The sequence below is a fragment of the Aspergillus multicolor genome, assembly GCF_047715735.1.
Source record: "Aspergillus multicolor strain CBS 133.54 unplaced genomic scaffold BDW74scaffold_20, whole genome shotgun sequence".
NCBI lineage: Eukaryota > Fungi > Ascomycota > Eurotiomycetes > Eurotiales > Aspergillaceae > Aspergillus > Aspergillus multicolor.
This window is the reverse complement of record NW_027395971.1, coordinates 503,790-523,830: the sequence shown is the minus strand read 5'-3', so window position 1 is coordinate 523,830 and position 20,041 is coordinate 503,790. Positions and strand designations below refer to the sequence as shown.

At 52.5% G+C, this 20,041-nt stretch overlaps 3 protein-coding genes across 3 annotated transcripts; 2 read left to right on the top strand and 1 right to left on the bottom strand.

Annotated features, from left to right (window-relative positions):
* The first annotated feature begins 216 nt into the window (after nt 1-216).
* On the top strand, nt 217-7,808 carry BDW74DRAFT_54178 (uncharacterized protein). Its single transcript, XM_073733112.1, has 7 exons — nt 217-1,800; nt 1,855-3,291; nt 3,346-3,682; nt 3,732-4,477; nt 4,528-5,427; nt 5,496-6,260; nt 6,307-7,808. The coding sequence occupies exons 1-7, from the start codon at nt 345-347 to the stop codon at nt 7,584-7,586; spliced, it is 6,921 nt and encodes a 2,306-aa protein (XP_073582023.1). The 5' UTR covers nt 217-344; the 3' UTR covers nt 7,587-7,808.
* Nucleotides 7,809-12,402: 4,594 nt separating this feature from the next.
* On the top strand, nt 12,403-15,968 carry amdX (putative C2H2 transcription factor (AmdX); the record flags this gene model as incomplete). The annotated part of the gene is made up of 3 exons (XM_073729662.1): nt 12,403-12,445; nt 12,498-15,827; nt 15,883-15,968. 3 exons carry the CDS (start codon nt 12,403-12,405, stop codon nt 15,966-15,968), a joined length of 3,459 nt encoding a protein of 1,152 aa, XP_073582022.1.
* Nucleotides 15,969-16,891: 923 nt separating this feature from the next.
* On the bottom strand, nt 16,892-19,902 carry BDW74DRAFT_157031 (uncharacterized protein). Its single transcript, XM_073725072.1, has 2 exons — nt 19,714-19,902; nt 16,892-19,661 (listed from the first exon to the last, which is right to left on the bottom strand). The coding sequence occupies exons 1-2, from the start codon at nt 19,876-19,878 to the stop codon at nt 17,070-17,072; spliced, it is 2,757 nt and encodes a 918-aa protein (XP_073582021.1). The 5' UTR covers nt 19,879-19,902; the 3' UTR covers nt 16,892-17,069.
* Nucleotides 19,903-20,041: the final 139 nt, after the last annotated feature.

Sequence of the window (20,041 nt, the reverse complement as noted above, 5' to 3'; positions counted from 1 at the left end):
CAGATAAGTGCTTTTATATCTACAGTGATATTTTCTTCTGCCTAAATCAAGTTTCCGTGATTCTGCCTTCAATTATTCTCTCGTCATTGTGTTGGCGCTCGCTTTCTCTCCATTGGGCACTGGGTGTTTGCCGCTTTGCGGCGCAGCGACTGATTGGAAACCGTTGCAAGCACGCTCGCAGCCTTGTCTTGCAACTGCTGAGGGGGAATCTGCCTTCAGCAGTGCCGCCTGCACTTGAAGCGATATTTATCTCCATCTATTTCGCGTCTTTTCCATCATCAACAAAACTTCATCTGGAACCCTCTACTTGACCATCATTCACAAAACCAGCCCCTGGACTCATAATGGCGTCTCGAACTGACAGACTCAACAAGTTTTTGGCTCTAGTCCTCAACGGCAAGCGCCCTATCACAACCGTTGAGAACTTCGCATTACTGCTAGAAGCCATCCAGCAGGAAAATGATCATGCTGCCTGTGTTGAACGCATCATCGCAAGCCCTTCGGCGCGAACCGCCATCCACACCGGAGTCCGTTTCAATACCCAGCCTGACTTCTTGAACAGTCGGACGTCCTTGCTTTTACACTATCTATCTGATCCCGCGGTCAAAATTTTATGTAACGGTCAGTTCTTGCGGGACATGTTAGAACTGATCATCGAGCCACCCACTGTGTGGAATGCCTTCATGCAAGCATTCGAAACTGGACAACTTGAAGGCCCGGCGATGCAAGCTTTTGCATGGCTGTTGATCGAACTCCTCACACACCCATCGCTTCGCCATATCGATATTGTTAGCGATGCACAAAAAGTGGCGAGTAAAGGCAGCCTGCTCCAGTCGTCGTCCCCCGAAATCCACTCCTACGGCCAAAAACTACAGCAAATTCTACAGGTCAAAGCAAACAACGTCGTTGTCCAGGACTCAGACCATATGCCGGGGGGCCGGCATGATAACGACCACGCTGACTTCCGCAAGGTTGCCATCTATCCAACCTCGTCCGAGTTTCGCTCTGCCGAGAAACCCTTTTATCGACGTGCAGACGAACTTCGGCAGCTGGCGGCGGAGGACCGTCCGGCAGCCCATCTTGACAACCAATTTCGGCTCTTACGTGAAGACATGCTTTCAGAGATACGCGAGGAGATCCAAGTGGCTAGCGGAAAGAAGAAAAAACGTCGCGCGGTCACTGTGCTCCAAAAGCTCGCTTTGGAGGAGGTATTCTGGGGTTCAAAGAAGCGAAGCTACTCAAGCGCCCTAGTCATATCTTGTCGACAGGGATTAGAGACACTGACGCGCCTCGACAGCGATGAACGAAAAGCATTCCTAAAGAATGACCGCGGATATCTTCGACACGGCTCATTTGGATGCCTATTACGTGGCGAAGAGATTGTTTCTTTTGCTACGGTTGACAGGCAAGTTGACTACCTCCTCGATTCCCCTCCGAGTGTGGTCTTGTGTGTGATAGGCAATGAAGCCGTGAGAAAGACCTTGTCATATTTCAAACTCTACGATGATATTCGTTTCCTACTCGTTGATGCTCCAGTATTTGCCTACGAGCCTATCCTGAGACAGCTTCAACAGAAGAACGAGCTTCCTCTTGCAGATGAGCTGCTAGGGTACCAGGAGAATGAAGAGATTGGTGAAGCGAATACCATCCATTCAAGGGTCATTGAGTCCTTAGCCGAGCGTCATGACGCGCTGCAAGACATACTACGTACCGAGAAGCCTATTTCACTGGATCATTCGCAGATGGAGTCTTTGCTATCCGGACTTACCCAAAGACTGAGCCTCATACAAGGTCCACCAGGTAGGTAGACCATCTTTTTTTCTTCTCGGTAGTCCCCAGCTAACTGCTCGTCAGGAACCGGAAAGTCTTTCGTTGGCGCTCTAATAGCGAAAGCATTATACGACAACAGCAAAGAGACTATACTTGTAATGTGCTACACGAACCACGCCCTGGACCAATTCCTTGAAGACTTGATGGATATTGGGATCAACCATTCGGCCATTGTTCGATTGGGCTCCAAGTCTTCTCCACGGACTGAGGCACTTAAACTATCCTCCCAACAAGCCGACTACTCTCGAAGCCGAACCACCTGGAGCATCATCGATGAGCTAAAGGAAAAGGCTAATAGTATTGGCGAGCAGCTAGCTGTGGCATTCGATGCCTACTCCAATTTCAATTTGAATTATGGCACTATCCAAGAATTTCTCGAATTCGAAGAGCCGGAGTTCTTTGAGGCATTTATACCCCTGCATGACCCTGATGGAATGACACTCGTCGGTGAGGGAGGAAAGGCAATCAATGGCCAGTATCTATACGATCGTTGGACTCAAGGGAAACACCATTCCCTGCCTTCCCTCAATCATCTCAGCGATGAAGCTCGCCAGGTCTGGCAGATGGACAAATCACTTCGGCAAGAGAAGATAACCTCTTGGAAGGAAAATCTTCTTGAGGAACAGGTCGTCAATGTGCAAACTCTGATGGCCAGGCTGGACGAATGCCAGGAGAGACTCAATGAGATGTGGAGTAAGAGAACCCGCGATGTCCTGCACTCTAAACGGATTATCGGATGCACGACAACAGCTGCCGCAATGAACGCCAAAGACCTTAGTGCAGTCTCGCCAGGTATCGTGCTACTGGAAGAAGCGGGTGAGATCTTGGAATCGCATGTCCTTACTGCGATCGGGTCCCATACCAAGCAACTGATTATGATCGGCGATCATCAGCAACTGCGCCCAAAGATCAACAATTACGCTTTGTCTGTAGAGAAGGGCTCGGGGTACGACCTGAACCGATCTCTTTTCGAGCGACTCGTGCAGTCGGGATTCCCACACTCCACTCTGGCGAAACAGCACCGCATGGTCCCTGAAATCTCGGCGCTGGTCCGAAGACTCACGTACCCGGACCTCCTAGACGGTGATAAAACGAAGGATCGCGCAGCGCCAAGAGGGCTAGAAAATCGGGTCATTTTCATCGATCATCCTCATCCAGAGGATTCTCTGCATGGCGTTTCAGACCGAAATGACGCTGGAACCAAGGGTAGCAAGCAAAATTCTTTCGAGGCGAAGCTGGTGCTGAAGATTGTGCGATATCTCGGTCAGCAAGGGTACGGGACTGATAAGCTTGTCGTACTTACTCCGTACCTTGGCCAGCTACATCTACTCCGTCAGGAACTAAGCAAGGAAACAGATCCGGTTCTGAATGATCTAGATTCTTACGACCTGGTCCGCGCTGGCTTGTTGTCACCAGCAAGTGCGCAGCATGTCAAACGCCCTATCAAATTGTCAACCATCGGTAGGCTATCAATACTTCTTTGTGTATCGTGCGGTGGCTGACTAGACATAATAGATAACTATCAAGGTGAAGAGAGTGATATCGTAATTGCCACCCTCACCAGAAGCAACAAGCATGGGGATATCGGGTTCATGTCAGCGCCGCAGCGGTTAAACGTTCTGCTGTCCCGAGCTCGAGACGTCTTGATTATGATCGGAAACTCTAAGACCTTCATCAATAGCCGAAAAGGCAAGGATGTCTGGAAACCGTTCGTCGATCAACTTCAGACCAGCGGGTATTTGTATGACGGGCTTCCAGTCAAATGCGAGCAGCATCCTCAGCGAAAAGCGGTGCTTAAGACGCCCGCCGACTTTGATGAGAAATGCCCAGACGGAGGTTGCGATGAGCCATGGTACGTTCCTCTTGATCTACACACCCGTGTATATACTGATCAATGACAGTGGAACAAAACTAAACTGTGGACTCCATGATTGTCCTCATCGGTGCCATCAATTGTCGGACCATTCCAAGATGCAGTGTCGGAAAATTATTGAGTGGACATGTACTCGCGACCACCGATTAAAGATCCCATGCTTCAAGCAGAAAGGGTCGTGCTACCGCTGTAACGAAGAGGATAGGGAGCGAGAGCGCCGTCGACAGCGAGACCTAGAGCTTGACGTAAAGGCCGAGGAGAAACGCAGGGAGTATGCTCGCCAGTTGGCTCAAATACAAGATGAGATTGCGCATGAGAGACGGTTCCAGAAAGAAAACCGAGATGAGCAAGAGAGACAGTACGTTCTACGTCAACAGCGCGATGACCTTGAACGCATGAGAAATCAAGCCCTTGAGCGTTTTCGTGTTTCCCGGGAGGTCAACAAGGATACAGACCCCGGTCCCAGTTTCCAAGGAGCAGCTCCGCAAGGACAGAGCGCTCGGCAAATAGCAGCCCAACCTAATCACTCAAAACGCGCATCTAGTCCAGATATTGCGACAGCTCTATCATCCGCTGAGCAAGACTGGCAGCATCAGAAGAACTACGAAGGGGCTCAAAGCGAGGAACTTGACAAGCTGATGGGCATGATTGGCTTGGAGAGCATCAAGGCCAAGTTCCTTACTATCAAGGCCCAAGTTGACGCTGCATTAAGACAGAACGTTGACTTCAAAAGCGAACGGTTTGGCTCGGTTCTACTGGGCAACCCAGGAACAGGTAAGTCTTGAAGTTGACTCGGGCTATTAACTCGCTAATTGATGAGTTAGGCAAAACGACAGTTGCACGCCTTTACGCAAAGTTCCTCACAGCTATGGGCATTATTCCAGGTAGCTATATTATAGAGACTACTGGTTCTCGACTGTCCAATGGCGGCGTGTCCGGCTGCGAGAAGCAGCTCAATGAGATTCTCAACAAGGGCGGCGGAGTGCTCTTCATTGATGAAGCCTATCAGCTAGCGCAGTCAAGTGGCCAAGGTTCCCAAGTCCTCGACTTTCTTCTAGCGGAGATTGAGAACCTTACCGGGAAGGTGGTTGTGGTACTTGCAGGATATCGGAGACAGATGGAGAAATTCTTCGCCCACAACCCCGGCCTGCCCAGCCGATTTCCTCATGAGTTTGTCTTCGAAGATTATGATGAGCATGAACTACGCCGCATCTTGGAGTACCAAATTAACAAAAAGTTTAGGGGACGCATGAAGGTTGAAGGCGGAATGGGGGGATTGTTCTGTCGTATCGTTGCTCGGCGGATCAGCAGACAACGAGGCCACGAAGGGTTTGGCAATGCCAGGACCGTCGAAAATGTCTTCGCCCGTATCCTTGAGCGGCAGGCCAAGCGCCTTTCTTATGAACGGCGCAATAAGATTCCTTCCGACGATTTGTTACTCACCAAGGAGGACCTTATCGGCCCAGAGCCGAGCAACGCGCTCCAAAACTGTTCCGCTTGGAAAACGCTACAGCAGATGATTGGTCTTGCGTCCGTCAAGGACACTGTCCGTGCTCTGTTGGACAGTATTCAGAGCAACTATGAACGGGAGCTTAATGAAAAGCCCTTGGTGGAGTTTACCTTGAACCGCGTGTTCCTTGGGTCGCCTGGTACTGGCAAGACGACGGTAGCGAAGCTTTATGGGCAAATTCTTGTCGATATTGGCTACTTGTCAAATGGTGAAGGTGAGTACCTAAGCACCCACATAAACCCCCACGTCAGTATTGCGAGACTAACGTTGTTAAACCTCCAGTCATTGTCAAGAACCCAGCAGATTTCATCGGAAGTGTCATAGGAGGTTCGGAACAGAATACCAAGGGCATTCTGGCTTCAACTTTGGGCAAGGTGCTTGTTGTCGACGAAGCGTATGGTCTCTTTGGAGGTGGAACCCGCGATCCAGCCGGTTCGCATACTAACCAATTCAAAACAGCGGTGGTCGACACAATAGTGGCCGAGGTCCAGGGCGTTCCTGGAGACGACCGTTGTGTGTTGCTTCTCGGGTACGAAGAACAAATGAGAGAGATGTTTCAGAATGTGAACCCTGGACTGTCGCGACGCTTTTCTCCAGATAACGCCTTCGTCTTTGAGGACTTCTCCGATGCCGAGATGCGGCAGATTCTTGATCTGAAGATGAAGCAGCAGGACTTTATCACGTCAGATAAGGGACTGAAGGTCGCTATGGAAATTCTAAATCGTGCTCGCAACCGTCCAAATTATGGAAACGCAGGTGAGATCGATATCATGCTGAACGGTGCAAAGGTTCGGCAGCAACAGCGGCGTACGGCCAAAAAGGGTAACCTCGCTCTTGATTACTTGGAGCCGCAGGATATAGACCCTGAGTACGATCGGGGTGAGCGGACCGAGACGAATATTCCAATGCTGTTTCAGGACATTGTGGGGTGCGAATTGATCATCAGTAAGCTCGAGGGCTACCGCCAGTCAGTCAAGAATATGCGCGGGTTGGACATGGATCCCAAGGAACATGTTCCCTTTAACTTTCTTTTCCGCGGCCCGCCAGGTAAGTCACCAGAGGAACTAGAGGATGCATTGACTGACAATTTTAGGAACTGGTAAAACAAGTACGGCCAGGAAGATGGGCAAGGTGTATTATGACATGGGCCTGCTATCATCTGCAGAAGTCATCGAAAGCTCGGCGACGGATCTAGTAGGGCAATATATAGGCCACACTGGTCCGAAAACCCAAGAACTGCTGGAAAAGTCGCTCGGCAAAATCTTGCTTATTGATGAAGCGTACCGACTTGCGGAAGGACAGTTTGCGAAGGAGGCGATGGATGAGATCGTGGACTGCATCACTAAACCGAAGTTCTTCCAAAAGCTCATCATTATCCTCGCCGGCTACGACCAAGATATCAATCGCCTTATGACCATCAATCCTGGACTTACAAGTCGCTTCCCCGAGGAGCTCGAATTCAATGGTCTCGGTCCGGCCGACTGCCTCCAGCTCCTCAACAACTTGCTCAAGAAGCGAAAGTCCGACTTCTTACCCAAAGTCAACAGCTTTGACCTGGACGCTTTGGAGACTCCCAACGCGAACTTTACCAAGAAGATGCTGAACCGGTTCCATACACTCATTCATACCGCGAACTGGGCCAATGCACGCGATGTGCAGACGCTGGCAAAAGCAATCTTCAGAGTCGCTATCCAAAACATGCAGAATAAGAACGTCTCTATCAGCGAGAGTCTGATCCTTACTCACATCGACCATATGATATCTGAACGCACCAATCGCGAGAACAAACAGTCAAAGCCGAGAAATAATCCCTTGGACCTTCTACGAGCGCAGTCTTTCGATAGGAAGCCGGCGCCTCCGGTGCTAACTACGACAACTAACACGACGTCCTTCCAGGGCGATGAGGGAGACCAAAAAGAGCCCGCCCCTCCTGTCCCAGAAACTGCGCCAGATACTATCCCCAGAGACGACGGCGTACTAGATGACGTATGGCAGCAACTGCAGCAAGACAAACAAGCCGCACAAGCAGCCGAGAAGGAGTACCAAGCGCTCCTCGACGAAGAACGCGCCGCCGAAAAGACACTCCAGGAACTCCCAAAGCCTCCTGCGGATAGTTCATCCAAGATTGACGACGAAGCCAAGAGACAGCATGAACAACGCCGTCTCGAAGAACTGAAAAGACGTGCCGAGCTGGAAAGACTACGGCGACAGCGCGAGGCAGAAGAGAAGGCTCGACGCAAGGAACAGCAGGTCCAGCAGAAGCTGCAGCGTATGGGGCGTTGCGTTGCTGGGTTTCAGTGGATTAAGCAGGCCACTGGGTATCGGTGTGCTGGGGGGACGCATTTTGTTTCGAATGAGGCGTTGGGGGACTAGGTTTCATGTCTATCGTGGTTCTCAAGTGCTCATATATTTGTTCGAGGTCTTGTTGGGTTCAATATTGTGCTTGACTAGAGTTTTGGAATATTTCATGTTCATTTTAGTCCGTCAAATGCCTCTTGGAAGCCTTTCCCGGTGTCAAAATATCTAATGAAACCATTGACCAAAAACTCCGGTTTTCCGACCAGAGCCTATCTTAACGCCCGGTTTGAAGGCATTTGGCAGTAGATGCCCAGAGAATGGAATAACTAGAGTTGTATACCATATCACTTCTCTTCTGCCTACTTCGCGCGGGCCCTTAACTAAGGCACCTGCTCTCAACCCCGGAGCACCAACCAGGGCAGCTCAAGAATCCTACAATCTTGATCACAGTCAAGTCCTGGAATAAACAGAACCAGTGGCCCTGTTTCTTGTGTATCGTAGTCGTTCTCATCCCTGTCAAGTCGATTACGAAGCTGATCGTAGTTAGGGAAGATTGAACGGAACGAAAAGCAAAGTCGGTAGGAAATCGGAGTAGGACGTCCTGAGAAAGCGCTCATTTCCTACCTTAGACTAGGCCCAGGGTTGTTCGCATCTAGACTGAGTATGGAGACATACGGAGTACAAAGCATGGAGACTAGGCTGGAGTATCTAGTTCCACAGTCGAAGAGCTCGAAAACAGGATCAGATAAAGACAGGGGTAGTTGCTCCAATACTGCAGCTCCACTTAGACTGTAGACACTCCGTACGGAGTACTGCGAAGGCTGAGCGAGCTACGTACGGAATATAGACCCGTCATTTCGATACGTCCCGACCTACTCCGTAGATAGGTTAGACCGGAGTACATACGTAGCTCTGGAATGAGCTGACGAAGCTCCAGCTCCAGCTCTGCAGGTACGTGTAGGATGAGCCGTAGCTTGAAGTTTAATGAAGACGGAATTCTCTTCCTTCACCAGTACAGGCTCTCAGTCTGGCCTCAAGACAACCTCCGAAAATCGCTGTATCGTGCAGGCTGCGTGTTACACAAGACCTTCCAGACATGTAGACGATCCGTTCCGCAACTCCTTCGCCGTACTACGGCTCCGACGGTGTAACGCGACCAGCTCCATACGGCGTGCTGGTTCTCTGGAGCTCATGCAGTGTCAGTCTTCTTGTCCCCCCCGTCGATCAGGTCGATCAGGTCGATGTGCACTCTCTGTCAGTATGCAGGACGGGTAGCAGCATGCTCCGTCGTCCATACGAGGAGGTGGAGTCGGTCGTACCATATCAGGTGAAAGATGAAACAGGTGGCATGCACTGCACTACGGAGCACGGAGTACTCCAGTCTCCATCTGGGCGTGATATGATATGATAAATAAGGTGCGCTAGTGGGCTCCGTAGCCCGGGCCGGCGAGCTTGACTGCATTAGCACCCGTCTGATCAGCCATTTCAGGAGACACAGCCACTCCGCGTTGTGAATTGAGTTGAGGGTGGGACAGGGGTGGCACTGGTACAGGCATTTGATAATGCGCGGAGATCTGGTGCTTGCGGTTGACTGCAGGTTGGGAATGAGGCGCTCCGGAGGTTGAAGGGGATGGTTAGATAGACGGGGATGAGCTTCAAGACGTGCAGCTAGCTGGGCCAACGGCCTTGGGTAGATCCTGGCCCATATTAGGGTGGAATATACCCTTGCAGTCCGATGGGCCTTGGGACCCATGAAGAGGATGCAGGCTGCAGAAGTCCTTGACGACGCCCGGACCAGGTCGGATTTCCCGCCCGGAGCAGGGCGGATCGTCGAAAATACCATGACCAGCTCCACGGGAAGGGAACTCGACGAGTCGGAGTACGTGACGAGCTTGAAGTCGTCATGCCATAGCGCGCTGTATATTGAGCCTTCTTGCTGTCGGGGTTGATGTCGCCGGACCGGACGCGCTTACAAATGTTGGCGGCCCAGGCCCAAGAGGTTGCAGCGAGGACGAGCAACTTGGAATGCTTCTGGATGGACTGTTGTGTCCGCATGGAGTCATGAAATCTACAAGGTCAGCGCTGACTGGCCCGTCTAATGCAAGTCACTCAACGCTGCGCGCTAAATCTGCACCTTGAAGAATCAGGTAAGGATACCCCTTCCGAGGCTCGCCAATCACGATGCACTTGGTTTTGTCGTGGGGTGGTTGACATTCCATCGGGATGGCACAGAATGCGTGTCTCAAGCCAGCATTCTGGTGGTCGTTGACAGCGGGCGGAGCGTGTCGCGGGCGAGAAAGGGGCAAGCCGCTTTATCTGACACTGGAGATAGACTCCGTCGCTCAGATCGATAACGGTGTCTTGTATAGATTAACTGGACTTCGTCGATTGGCCTATTCGGAGTATACTGGTCCTTTGCAGTGGAGCGGTTGGCTCCCAGTAGTCCACTTAGCCTCTGCAGCGGGATCGACGGACGATGGCAACTCTGCAGTGCACTGTCGCAATAATGCAGTAGTTGCCGGAGTTTCCCCGCCAGGGCCCCAGCGGCATTACTAGACAGCAGTTAGCATAACTTAGCATACTTAATACTCTGGTCTCAAGTGCCTCGGGGGAAAGTCCGAGGATGGCATCTGCAGCGCACAGGACACTGGCTCCAGGCTAGACGTCATAGCGTGGGATGGCGCAGTTCGATCAGCCACGCTTGTCGATGGCAACGGGGATCAACGCTGTGCGAGCGGCCTTGGACCTGAGCTTGACTAAAATATGTTTCTGTCTGCAGGCCAGTCGGAGGAAAAGTCCGGGGTAAGCGAATGTCGCAACGACGCACTGTGAACCCATGATTTGGCGGAGGACTCAGATCCGGGTATGAGCAGGAATACGGAGGACTGCCAGGCTAATGCACCGTGGCTTGGGCTCGTTTCCAGAACCTCGAGCGCAGTCAGGGACGCTCGAATGTTGGCGAGCTGATTGGCAGTGGCCGCTGGCTCCACGAAAATCCCCCACAGTCAGGAGAGTTGCCCCAGAATTCAGAATAGTGTACGGAGTAGTAAAATCCCCACAGCTGGGACCTTGGAGCCTTGGACCTTGGCCAGCTCTCGCTCGGTCGCCGCTCCCAATCTCTCACATTCTACATTTTAGCCGACTGAGACAATGCGGCGCCAACCGCCACGCTCCAAGCAGTGGCTCGCTCGCTCGTGGCCTTCCCCAGCCGTCAGGAACCGTCTGCCCACCAGCCTGCATCCTGGGGTCCGAATGGCCTCCAGCGCTCTGCAAACGGTCAACGCACCTGCGTCTGATCCCTCAACCACGGATGGAATGGGAAAGCGCGACAGGATGGCGAACCCTGGCTACGTCAGATTCTCACTCTCCAAGCTCTGACCTGCAGTGCACTGCAGCCTTGCCTGAGACCAGACGCGATGGAGGTGCTCCTTGTCGCAGATTGCGCCTCGGCTGGCAACGGCCGTATTCCGCACTGCTACTGCACTTGCAGGACACACCGTAGACGCTGTTATTTGACTCTTTGAGTATCCAAAGATGCACTGGTCATCCACAATCTCCTTCCCTCGTCTTAGCATCACGACTATTGATTTTCTTTGTCTCGTCTTACTGTGTACCAGTGTTTCGGTTTCCAGTTCAAGGCAACGGGCGTGTGCAGTGGTGAGGTGCGTGGCGGTAGTGGATAATCCTCTCGGATCCGGATTGAGTTTCAGAGTGGCGACTGATTGGCTGAGAATGTGGCACAGACCCAAGAGTAGCTCCCCCCGTGACTCCGTTGTGGGTCAAACTCTTGGCTCTGACCCAGTCGTGGTCCATGCTTTGTGCTCATCGGCCCACCGTGGAGGCGACCATTGGCCAGCAGCTTCGTGGTTTATCCCGCGACAGTCACCGGGGTAAGCGTCCACTAGAGGTACGGAGGTAACGTGCAGCCGGCCGTAACTCCTGCTCTCTCTTCTTTGAGAGCTCTCTCTCTCTGACACTGAGACCTCGCAGTCACTTCCTCTTCTTCCACTGCTGGTACTAGAGACAAACCTCCTTTCTCTATCCCTCTCTCTCTTCGTTTCGTCCTATTTCTTAGCTTTCGGCCTCTTTTCTTGTCCTCTTCGATTCGAGATCATTGTTCCTGGCTCTTATCATCAATTGACCCCAATTCACGCTATCAATATCCGGCTATCTCTCCGGCTTATCCACTGCCAGCACTCGGGCGATGTTTGCTTGATTGCCGCCATCTCACACTGTCAACACTGCTCCCTGACTCCCCGGAGAACCAGCGCATAGTCTCTTCACCTTTCTCTGGTTGCAATTCAGTCTGTTGGTGTACCCATACTTCTTCCCCTGGGTCCTGAAACCTGGAACCTGAACCCCCTGCTGAGTACTCCGACTTGGACCTCCAGGAACATCTCGCCACATCCCACCTCGCTCGCCCTGCTCTATTTCATCGGCCGCCCGTCGCCTTTTCCGATCGGACAGAGCTTACACTTATTCCTGAAACTCAAGATCTCGATTTCAATACATCATACTGTCGCTCACGGTGTTAGTGCTTTCCTCACCTTCTCCGGCTACCCCAGCTTCCTCCCGTTTACTTGACCCACTGCCCAAGCTTTCATCTCATCGTGGCGATGAGCTCTTCGATCCGATCGCTTCCGCCTCGGCCATTTTTAAACACAAAGGCTAATATCTATCAGTGAACTAAATAAACATCAATGCTGGCCTGATACCGCTGTCGCAGTGCAATTCTGAGTTTGTACAGCAGTTTGGTTCGGTAAACAATCCGCGACCACGTCTTTAACTTCTACAAGCCAGCGCTGAGCCGGACGAGCTTTCCCATTTCTAAAACAGATATAGCATGTTAACAGGCCCGATGGTGGACCACAACTTGGGCACTAGCCCAAAGATGGAGGATCTCTCTAGCATCTCGGAGGTTCCTGGGGACAATGGTGCGTGCTTAGGTTTCATCCATCCTGGATTCAGCTTCTAATAACCCAGCAGTGCCCAAGGACAATTCAAAGAAGGATACCGTCGTTCCGGCCAACATTCCTCCTCCCAAAACAGACAAACCACGTCCTCATGGCTGTACAACGTGCGGTCGGTCGTTCGCTCGGTTAGAACATCTCAAGCGTCATGAACGTTCTCACACAAAAGAGAAGCCATTTGAGTGTCCCGACTGCTCTCGGTGTTTCGCTCGCCGAGATCTTCTTCTCAGGCATCAGCAAAAACTGCACATGACAACTACGCCTTCTTCCCGGCCCAGGAATGCTCGCAGAGAAAGCACTGGCGCTGCTGGGGCGGGGGCTGGAGCTGGAGCAAACCGTGTTCGCAAGAACTCTATAGCCAGTAACTCTAGTAACATGCGCCCGCGGGCGAACACAATCAGTCATATCGAGGGTGCTGCGATCGGGATTGCGAGTAACGCTAATCCCGCGCCGGGAGCGGCTGGCCATTCTGGCGGCCATGCCTACCATCCCAGCCTCGGCTCTTCCGTGGGCTCGAGCATCGACTATCGAGGCTACTCCACTACCCATCAACCTCCTGTCAACGGGCTAGCAAAATTAGAGACGCATGGGCTACCTATGGACCTTTCGGGAGGCTTGCGTACAGCGCCGGTCTACGGCAGCTTCGACTTCAACATTCCAGACTTCATGAGCCACGGAAGCACCATCAATCCCGCCCAGCTCCACTTTGGGGGTTCCCCGCAAACCTTCGGGAACGACGCCCCCTCTTCTCCGTACGGTACCCACCACATGCCTCACGGAAACGACGCTATCATGGAGGACGACTACCACTTTGATTGGATGCAGCGATTCGACCCAGCACTCCCAATGGGTAAGAACAATGAATCTGCGATCGACGAGTCTTCGCCCTCCGCCATGAGCACAGGTAGTCAGAGTGGAATTAGCGAGCCCATGATGGATGGAACCAACCAGTTCTCAATGCCGTCTGTGAGCTGGCAGTCTCAGTTTCCGCCCCATCCGGCGGTTGCCAGGCAATTCTCCGATTACGCAACTACCTTTAACGATCTAGGCATCCCACCTGAGACCGTTTCTCCCAAGTCCTTGATGGCTCAAAACCCGTTCGCTGAGGCCTATGCCACTCCTCCATCCATGACTTCGGTGGGCCAGCCCGTGCTAGGAGCACATTCGCAGAGCAGTATGTTTTCATCCTCCATGGCAACAAGCGGAGATCCTCCTAATCCTCTCAACCTACCTTTCGCGAATAGTGCCCTACGAACTCACCATGCCCCAGCCTCAACCGATACCTTTACAGACTCCACACGACGGGCTTTATTAGCCAGCATGGCGCAGCCTGCAGGGTTCAATCACCGCAAATACTCTCAACCAGCAACCGAAATGATCCAATATCGCGATCTCTACTCCCGTTCTTCTTCCAGCCTCACCTCCGCCAGTCAACTACCTAGTACAGCAGATATGCAGAGATTTATCTCGGCGTATATTACCTATTTTCACCCTCATCTACCGTTCCTTCATATTCCTAGTCTCAACTTTCAAGCGCCCGAGTACACGAACAATTTGCGCACTCCCAGCGGTCACCTCAACCTTAGTTCCAATGGCGTTGCCGGTGGCGGTGGCTGCTTGATTCTGTCCATGGCAGCAATTGGCGCACTATACGAGCTTGACACCGCCGCCTCCAAAGATCTTTTCGAAGCATCCAAGAAGATGATCCAGCTTTATCTGGAGGAGCGTCGGAAAGCTGATATGTCCACTGCTGTTTCTCGGTCTTCGAACGCCCGCGACAACTCTGTTCACAACACCCCGCTTTGGCTTGTTCAGGCTATGCTACTCAATGTCGTTTATGGCCATACTTGTGGCGACAAAACGTCCGCTGATATCGCAAGTACTCACTGTGCGGCTCTGGTCAGTCTTGCCCGGGCGGCCGAGTTGACTCGTCATATCGATGCGAAAGATCTTCCTCAGGACTATTTGCACGCTGGCTTTGCGGGCGGCAACGATTCACATGGCTCAGATTTTGAGTCGGATTCTTGGGGCCAGTCGTTCGGTCCGCCGAAGGAAAAGAAAGACTGGTTGGATTGGAAAATCGTCGAGGAACGTAAGAGGACGCTCTTTGCAATCTTCGCCGCCTCTTGTTTCCTTGTCTCAGCGTACAACCATGCACCAGCTTTGACCAATTCAGAGATTCGCCTGGACCTACCCTGTGAAGAAGACATTTGGGCTGCGGAATCTCCACAGGCCTGGAAGCAGATGGGCGGTCATCTTTCCTCGAAGAAGAATGTTGCTTTCTCATCCGCGCTTACTACGCTGTTGACTGCCGGTCGTCGTGCTCAGGGCTCCGCTGCTCACACAGACGACCCCAAGAACGGTGATCTGAGGCCGAGTTCTTTTGGCTGCTTTGTTTTGATATATGCTATTCACAACTACATTTGGGAGACGCGCCAACGCCATATGGGTCGGCAATGGACGACAAGGGAGACGGATGCCATGCGAGCACACCTTGAACCTGCTCTTCGAGCATGGCAGACTGCCTGGGCAACAAACCCACTACATAGCTTGGAACGACCCAACCCGTACGGCGCCGGTCCTCTCTCGGCTGACAGCATTCCCTTGTTGGACCTCGCGTATGTTAGATTGTATGTCGACCTCGGTCGATGCAAGGAAGCCTTCTGGCAGCGAGATTGGAACGCCATGGCAGATGAGTTGGCCCGTGGCACAGACGTGGACAATTCTCTGGACGGAATCCCATCGGACGTCTTAGACCCTTCTATCATAGAAGACGGCGTTCCGCTCGATGCTCGGCGTGATTCAATAGCTTCTCTTGGTGTGGGGGAGCTTGCTATATCCCAGACTCCTACCCAAGAGCGTCCTATTCAGCCCCTCCTAGGCGTATATCGACCGGGACAAACAAAGCGCGAAAGACTCCTACGCCGGGCTGCGTGTTATGCAGCTGATTCATTCGCCATGTCTGACCAGCTAGGCAACACTTTTGCAGACTTCACCTGCCGGGAATTGCCTCTTCAAAGCGCCATGTGCACATTCGACTGCGCCGAGGTTCTTGCTGAATGGGCCACGACGATACAGGAACGAGTTGGACCTTATCTTGGAATCCTGAGTCGCGACGACCTTGATTTCGGGCAAGCCGCGCAAAGCATGCTTCTCGAAGAGGAGGACTGCAAGCTCCTGCAAAAGACTAGGGATATACTCACGAGTATTGATCAAAAAATGCAGAAAGACATTCCAAATGGCGGGACTGCTTCACAAGGGTTTTCGGGCGCTGCCGAAGGAGGCTTTGGTTGCAGGATACTACTCGCAACGGCCGGTCTCCTTGACAGGGCCTCCGTATGGCCAGGTAAGACTGCTCTATTCTGTACTATTGACTCCGTACTGATCTGTGGTGCCCTTAGTGATGAGACTCATGGCCCGTTCTCTGGAATCTCAAGCGATGCGCTTGAAAGAGCGCGCGGAACACTCCATTGGATCAGCGCAATGATGGTGAGATTGCAGGTCTGTGCTCAATTCTGAGTACACTCTTGCCATCACCAGAGCGCGTACGCTCTACTTCAACTTGTTCGCAAACGATCGGCTTTTTTCGATTGCATTTGGCTCGTACATTGAATGTTTGAATGTTAGTCTGCCTTCGGATGACATGATTTATGATGAAGAAACGTCTCCTTCGGCCTTTTCCATACCCAACCCCGCTGAGCCATCCTCATTTCTCTGCCCTTTCTGATCATTTTTGTCCGGAGTTCCACTTGAGATTTGGGTCCGATTTTCTCTAAATTCTACATGAATGTGAGGCTGTTACATCTATGAGACTGACTTGTACCATTTCCCAATGCTTTACAATGGAGTTGCGTGACTTTGACTTCATTATGTGCCATGACATGATTTGACCCTGCACTTTTTTTTCAGTGACGACCTCCCTTACGACTGTGCCTTTTATCTCTTCCATGACCGCTATCTTTGTGTTATTTTCCACTTTGTTTATCTGCATGTGCTCTATGATCGGACACGCATTATGCCTACCTACCCACCCTTACCCTGACGCTCATGCTTGTTCATGTCGCATGTATCTTAAAATTCTGTTGCTGCTTAACCGGGACTAGGTGGGACTCAAGCATTCGGAGCATTCGAAGCGTTTAGAGTGTGCCCTGCGTGACGCAGGCAAGGACTCGAAGGATAAAGGGATTGCGGATGATGCATGCATACCTACAAGCCACCGCCCACCTATGCTACCCATGATGTCCGGGCTACGATATTCGATGCCATGTGATGTGATGTGATGGATGCCATGCACCGGACACGGCCTACGATTTATTATATATCCATATGCATAGATATCTATATACCGATTGTACATATGAGCTAATGGCAATGGTTCCGCCGATTCTCTTGACAGTTTCTCGTGTAGGCTGTAGCTTGCAGGCGCTATAATTTTAAAAGAAGTGCTCTTACAACTGCTTCGTAAGGGAAACCTAGATAAGCGAACATGGGTAATCTATCACCATTCATTTACTTTTATCCAAATAGATACATATACATAGAAACAATAACCACCCAAGCACTCCGAAATGCAAATGCCCCAGCCGAGCTAAACAACCAACCGCTCGAAGGTATACTTCCCAACAGCCTTGCGCCGCAGGTATCCCATCTCACGTTTACTCCGCTGCACAACCTTTCCAGAGCCCTTGAGCACCTTCGTCCGACTCACATCCTTCGCAGCCTTAAGGCTCAGCGGCAGCAACTTCCCGCTCGCATCGCCGTCTCCACCCTCTCCATCCTCATCCTGCGCACCGAACACAAGGAGGTCCGCACCGTTGAGTTTCTCATATCGAACGGATGTAGACGAGGGCGCGGCATTCGCATCGTCCTTCTTCGCCTTAGCGTTGTTTGAGGTCACGCTGCGCGCGTACCGGAGATACTCCCTCAGCATCCCCGTCAGGAGCGTCGCCTCCTCGACGCCAGCAAGCGCAGCGGAGACCTCGCTCTTCATCTCCGCAATGAGCGCCATATCCCGGAGCCCTGAAGCCTCTGTCTCGCCTGTGGGCAGGTTCAAGTCGCCCGGTGCAATGGACACCCACCCCGAGGGTCCGATTGCGTCGACGGCGGCGTTCAGCAGGTCGATTATTGTATTTAGGGGCAGAGAGGGGGAGGTCAGGTGTGGCGAGATCGGGGTTGGCGGGGTCTCGGTGAAGCGGGTTGCATGGCCGCCTGTTGCGAGGGAGAGGCGGAGGTGGTGGATTGTGGAGATTAGATCGGTGCGGGAGAGGGTGCTGCGGAGGGAGAGTATTATGGAGAGTTTTGGGTGTGTATGCAGGGTGAGGAGGGTGGTGTTTAAGCCTGTGAATGTTGTTTGAAGGGGGGCGGGGGTTGAGGTCGAAGAAGAGGATGTTGTGGTGAGAGCGGTTGTGGTGGTTTCGCCGTTTGTGAGGGCTTTGGGGGATTCGGTTTCTTGCTCGTCTGTGGGAATGGAGACTGTCCGCGCCAGGTTGAGGAAGATTTTCAGGATGTGCGCGAGTTCGTCTGGCGTGAAGAAGGCGGGACCTTGGAGGATGTTGATTAAGCGGCAGAGGGAGGGGTCGGAGGTTTGCAGGGCCTGGGCGAAGGTGCCGATGGGGAGCTGGGGGAGGATACGGGGTTTGTAGGCGCGGCGTAGGGCAGCCTCGACGTTGCCGGGGTAAAGGTATCCCATGCGGTTGAGCCATTCGCAGGTCAGAGTTGGCCAGATGGCGACGGTCACGTTGACCGAGGACGACGCAGAGAGCTTGTCGGTGCTCGTTGCGTCAACTCCAACGGCGAAGATGAGCGACAATATGAAGAGGACTATCTCCACGTTGACGTATTGTCCGGGTTCGGGAAGAGCTGTGGCATCCCCAACACTGAAATATGCGAAGACGGCACGATCGAATCTGTTGGCGTCCTTGTTCTTTGCGCATTCGCGCAGCTCCCGCGACAACTTGTTCCACTTGTCGATCTCCTCGGACGAAGTCAGACCCAACGCGGCAGCACCGTTCGAGCGGTGTTTCTTTGATACCTCCTCCCATTGCGAAGCAGATCCAATGCCACGGCCAATAGCATCAATGAGTAGGCCGTCGCGCGAGCGCTTCCCGGATGAGCCAGAGACAGTTTGCGACGAGCCGAGGTCGAATGCTAGGAGAGAGTTGCCCTTTGTCGCAACTACAAGGTCGAGTTTGGCGAAGTGGTTGAGGAACGTGGTGCGTGCCTTGTTGCTGGCGGCGGATGGAAGGTCTTCGGCCACGATGCTGCGCTGAATGGACTTGTACTGCGTGTCGTACAGCGCAATCATGGACTTGCCGGCTCCAATCACAGACTGGGCGGAGATACGCATGACGGATGAGAAGTTCTCTCCTTCAAGGATAAATTTCGAGGTCACCGCGGGAGTGTACTGCGAGAGGTCGAAGTTGACGAAGCCCTGTTCAAAGGACAAGTTCAAGCCGGCAGAGGCAGAATGGAATTGCCAGTGCAGGTTCTTGCTGTTAACCTTTTCATCATCAAGATCAGGAAGATTGACCGTCATGAGATGTCTCATTTGTTGGCTCTCATCGAGGCTACGGCTAGAGGCTTCGGCGGGTATCGAGAAAACCTGAACCTTGACCGCGCTGAGACTGATAGACTCTGTGCCGACAGGATAGGAAACCAGGAGCAAGACGGACGGGTCGTTTCCTCCTGCTATAACAGAGTCCCCAGCCGCAAGGGAAGCAAGGTCCGGACGTCGTTTAAACAATGATTTCTTCGCGTCATCAAACTCTAACAGAAAAGAGCCGTGAACCTCAAAGTCGCCCTTGGAGATCTCGCTGTGCTGCATGCTCCATCGCTGAGTCTCCAGATCGGGAGACAATCGTCGTGCACGACCGTCGCGATGAATAACTAGTACGTCGAACGGGCCCTTCTCCTCGTCCTCCGAGCTAGGCACAATGCCCACGAAGACGGCCGGGCTTGTCGAATCTCCGATGGCGAAAGTCGAAGAGGAAATGATGGGTGCGCCGGTCCCACTCGCAGCAGTTTCTTCGGTAAAGGCCTTGATCTCCTTCTTCAGCGCAGCGAAGGTTTGTCTCTTCACACCGGAGTTTCTGGGGAGCTTCCTGCGCAACGAACATGGCGGGCACGAAAAGGACGATTGCGGAGGGACGGCGTAGGAGGTTACCAATTTCGGATTTTGGATCTAAGAGTTCATATTAGCACTTAGAGACGAGAGAGGTGTCAGTCGAACACACATTGTAAAGATTCACAGCTTCACCGTCAACTGCGACAGCAACTTCATATCTCTTGCGCTTCTTTGCATTGGCGAGGCTGTAGACTTCGCTGATATGCGTTTTGCCGGTCGAGGCATGTAGAGGGCGCGGCAACTGCGCCAGCACAGATGGCGGTTGCAAGTCCATGGCGAAGAAGCTAATATGGAGAAAGTACCACCGGGCAAGCGTGTTGTCGCTTTGCTGAAGAAATCCACGCTATCTCGAAAAATTTCCGGTCAGACAATGTTCCGGCCCGGCGCTGTCCCCAAGTGACGCTACTCTGTATACAGTATAGTGTATAGAGTGGAGC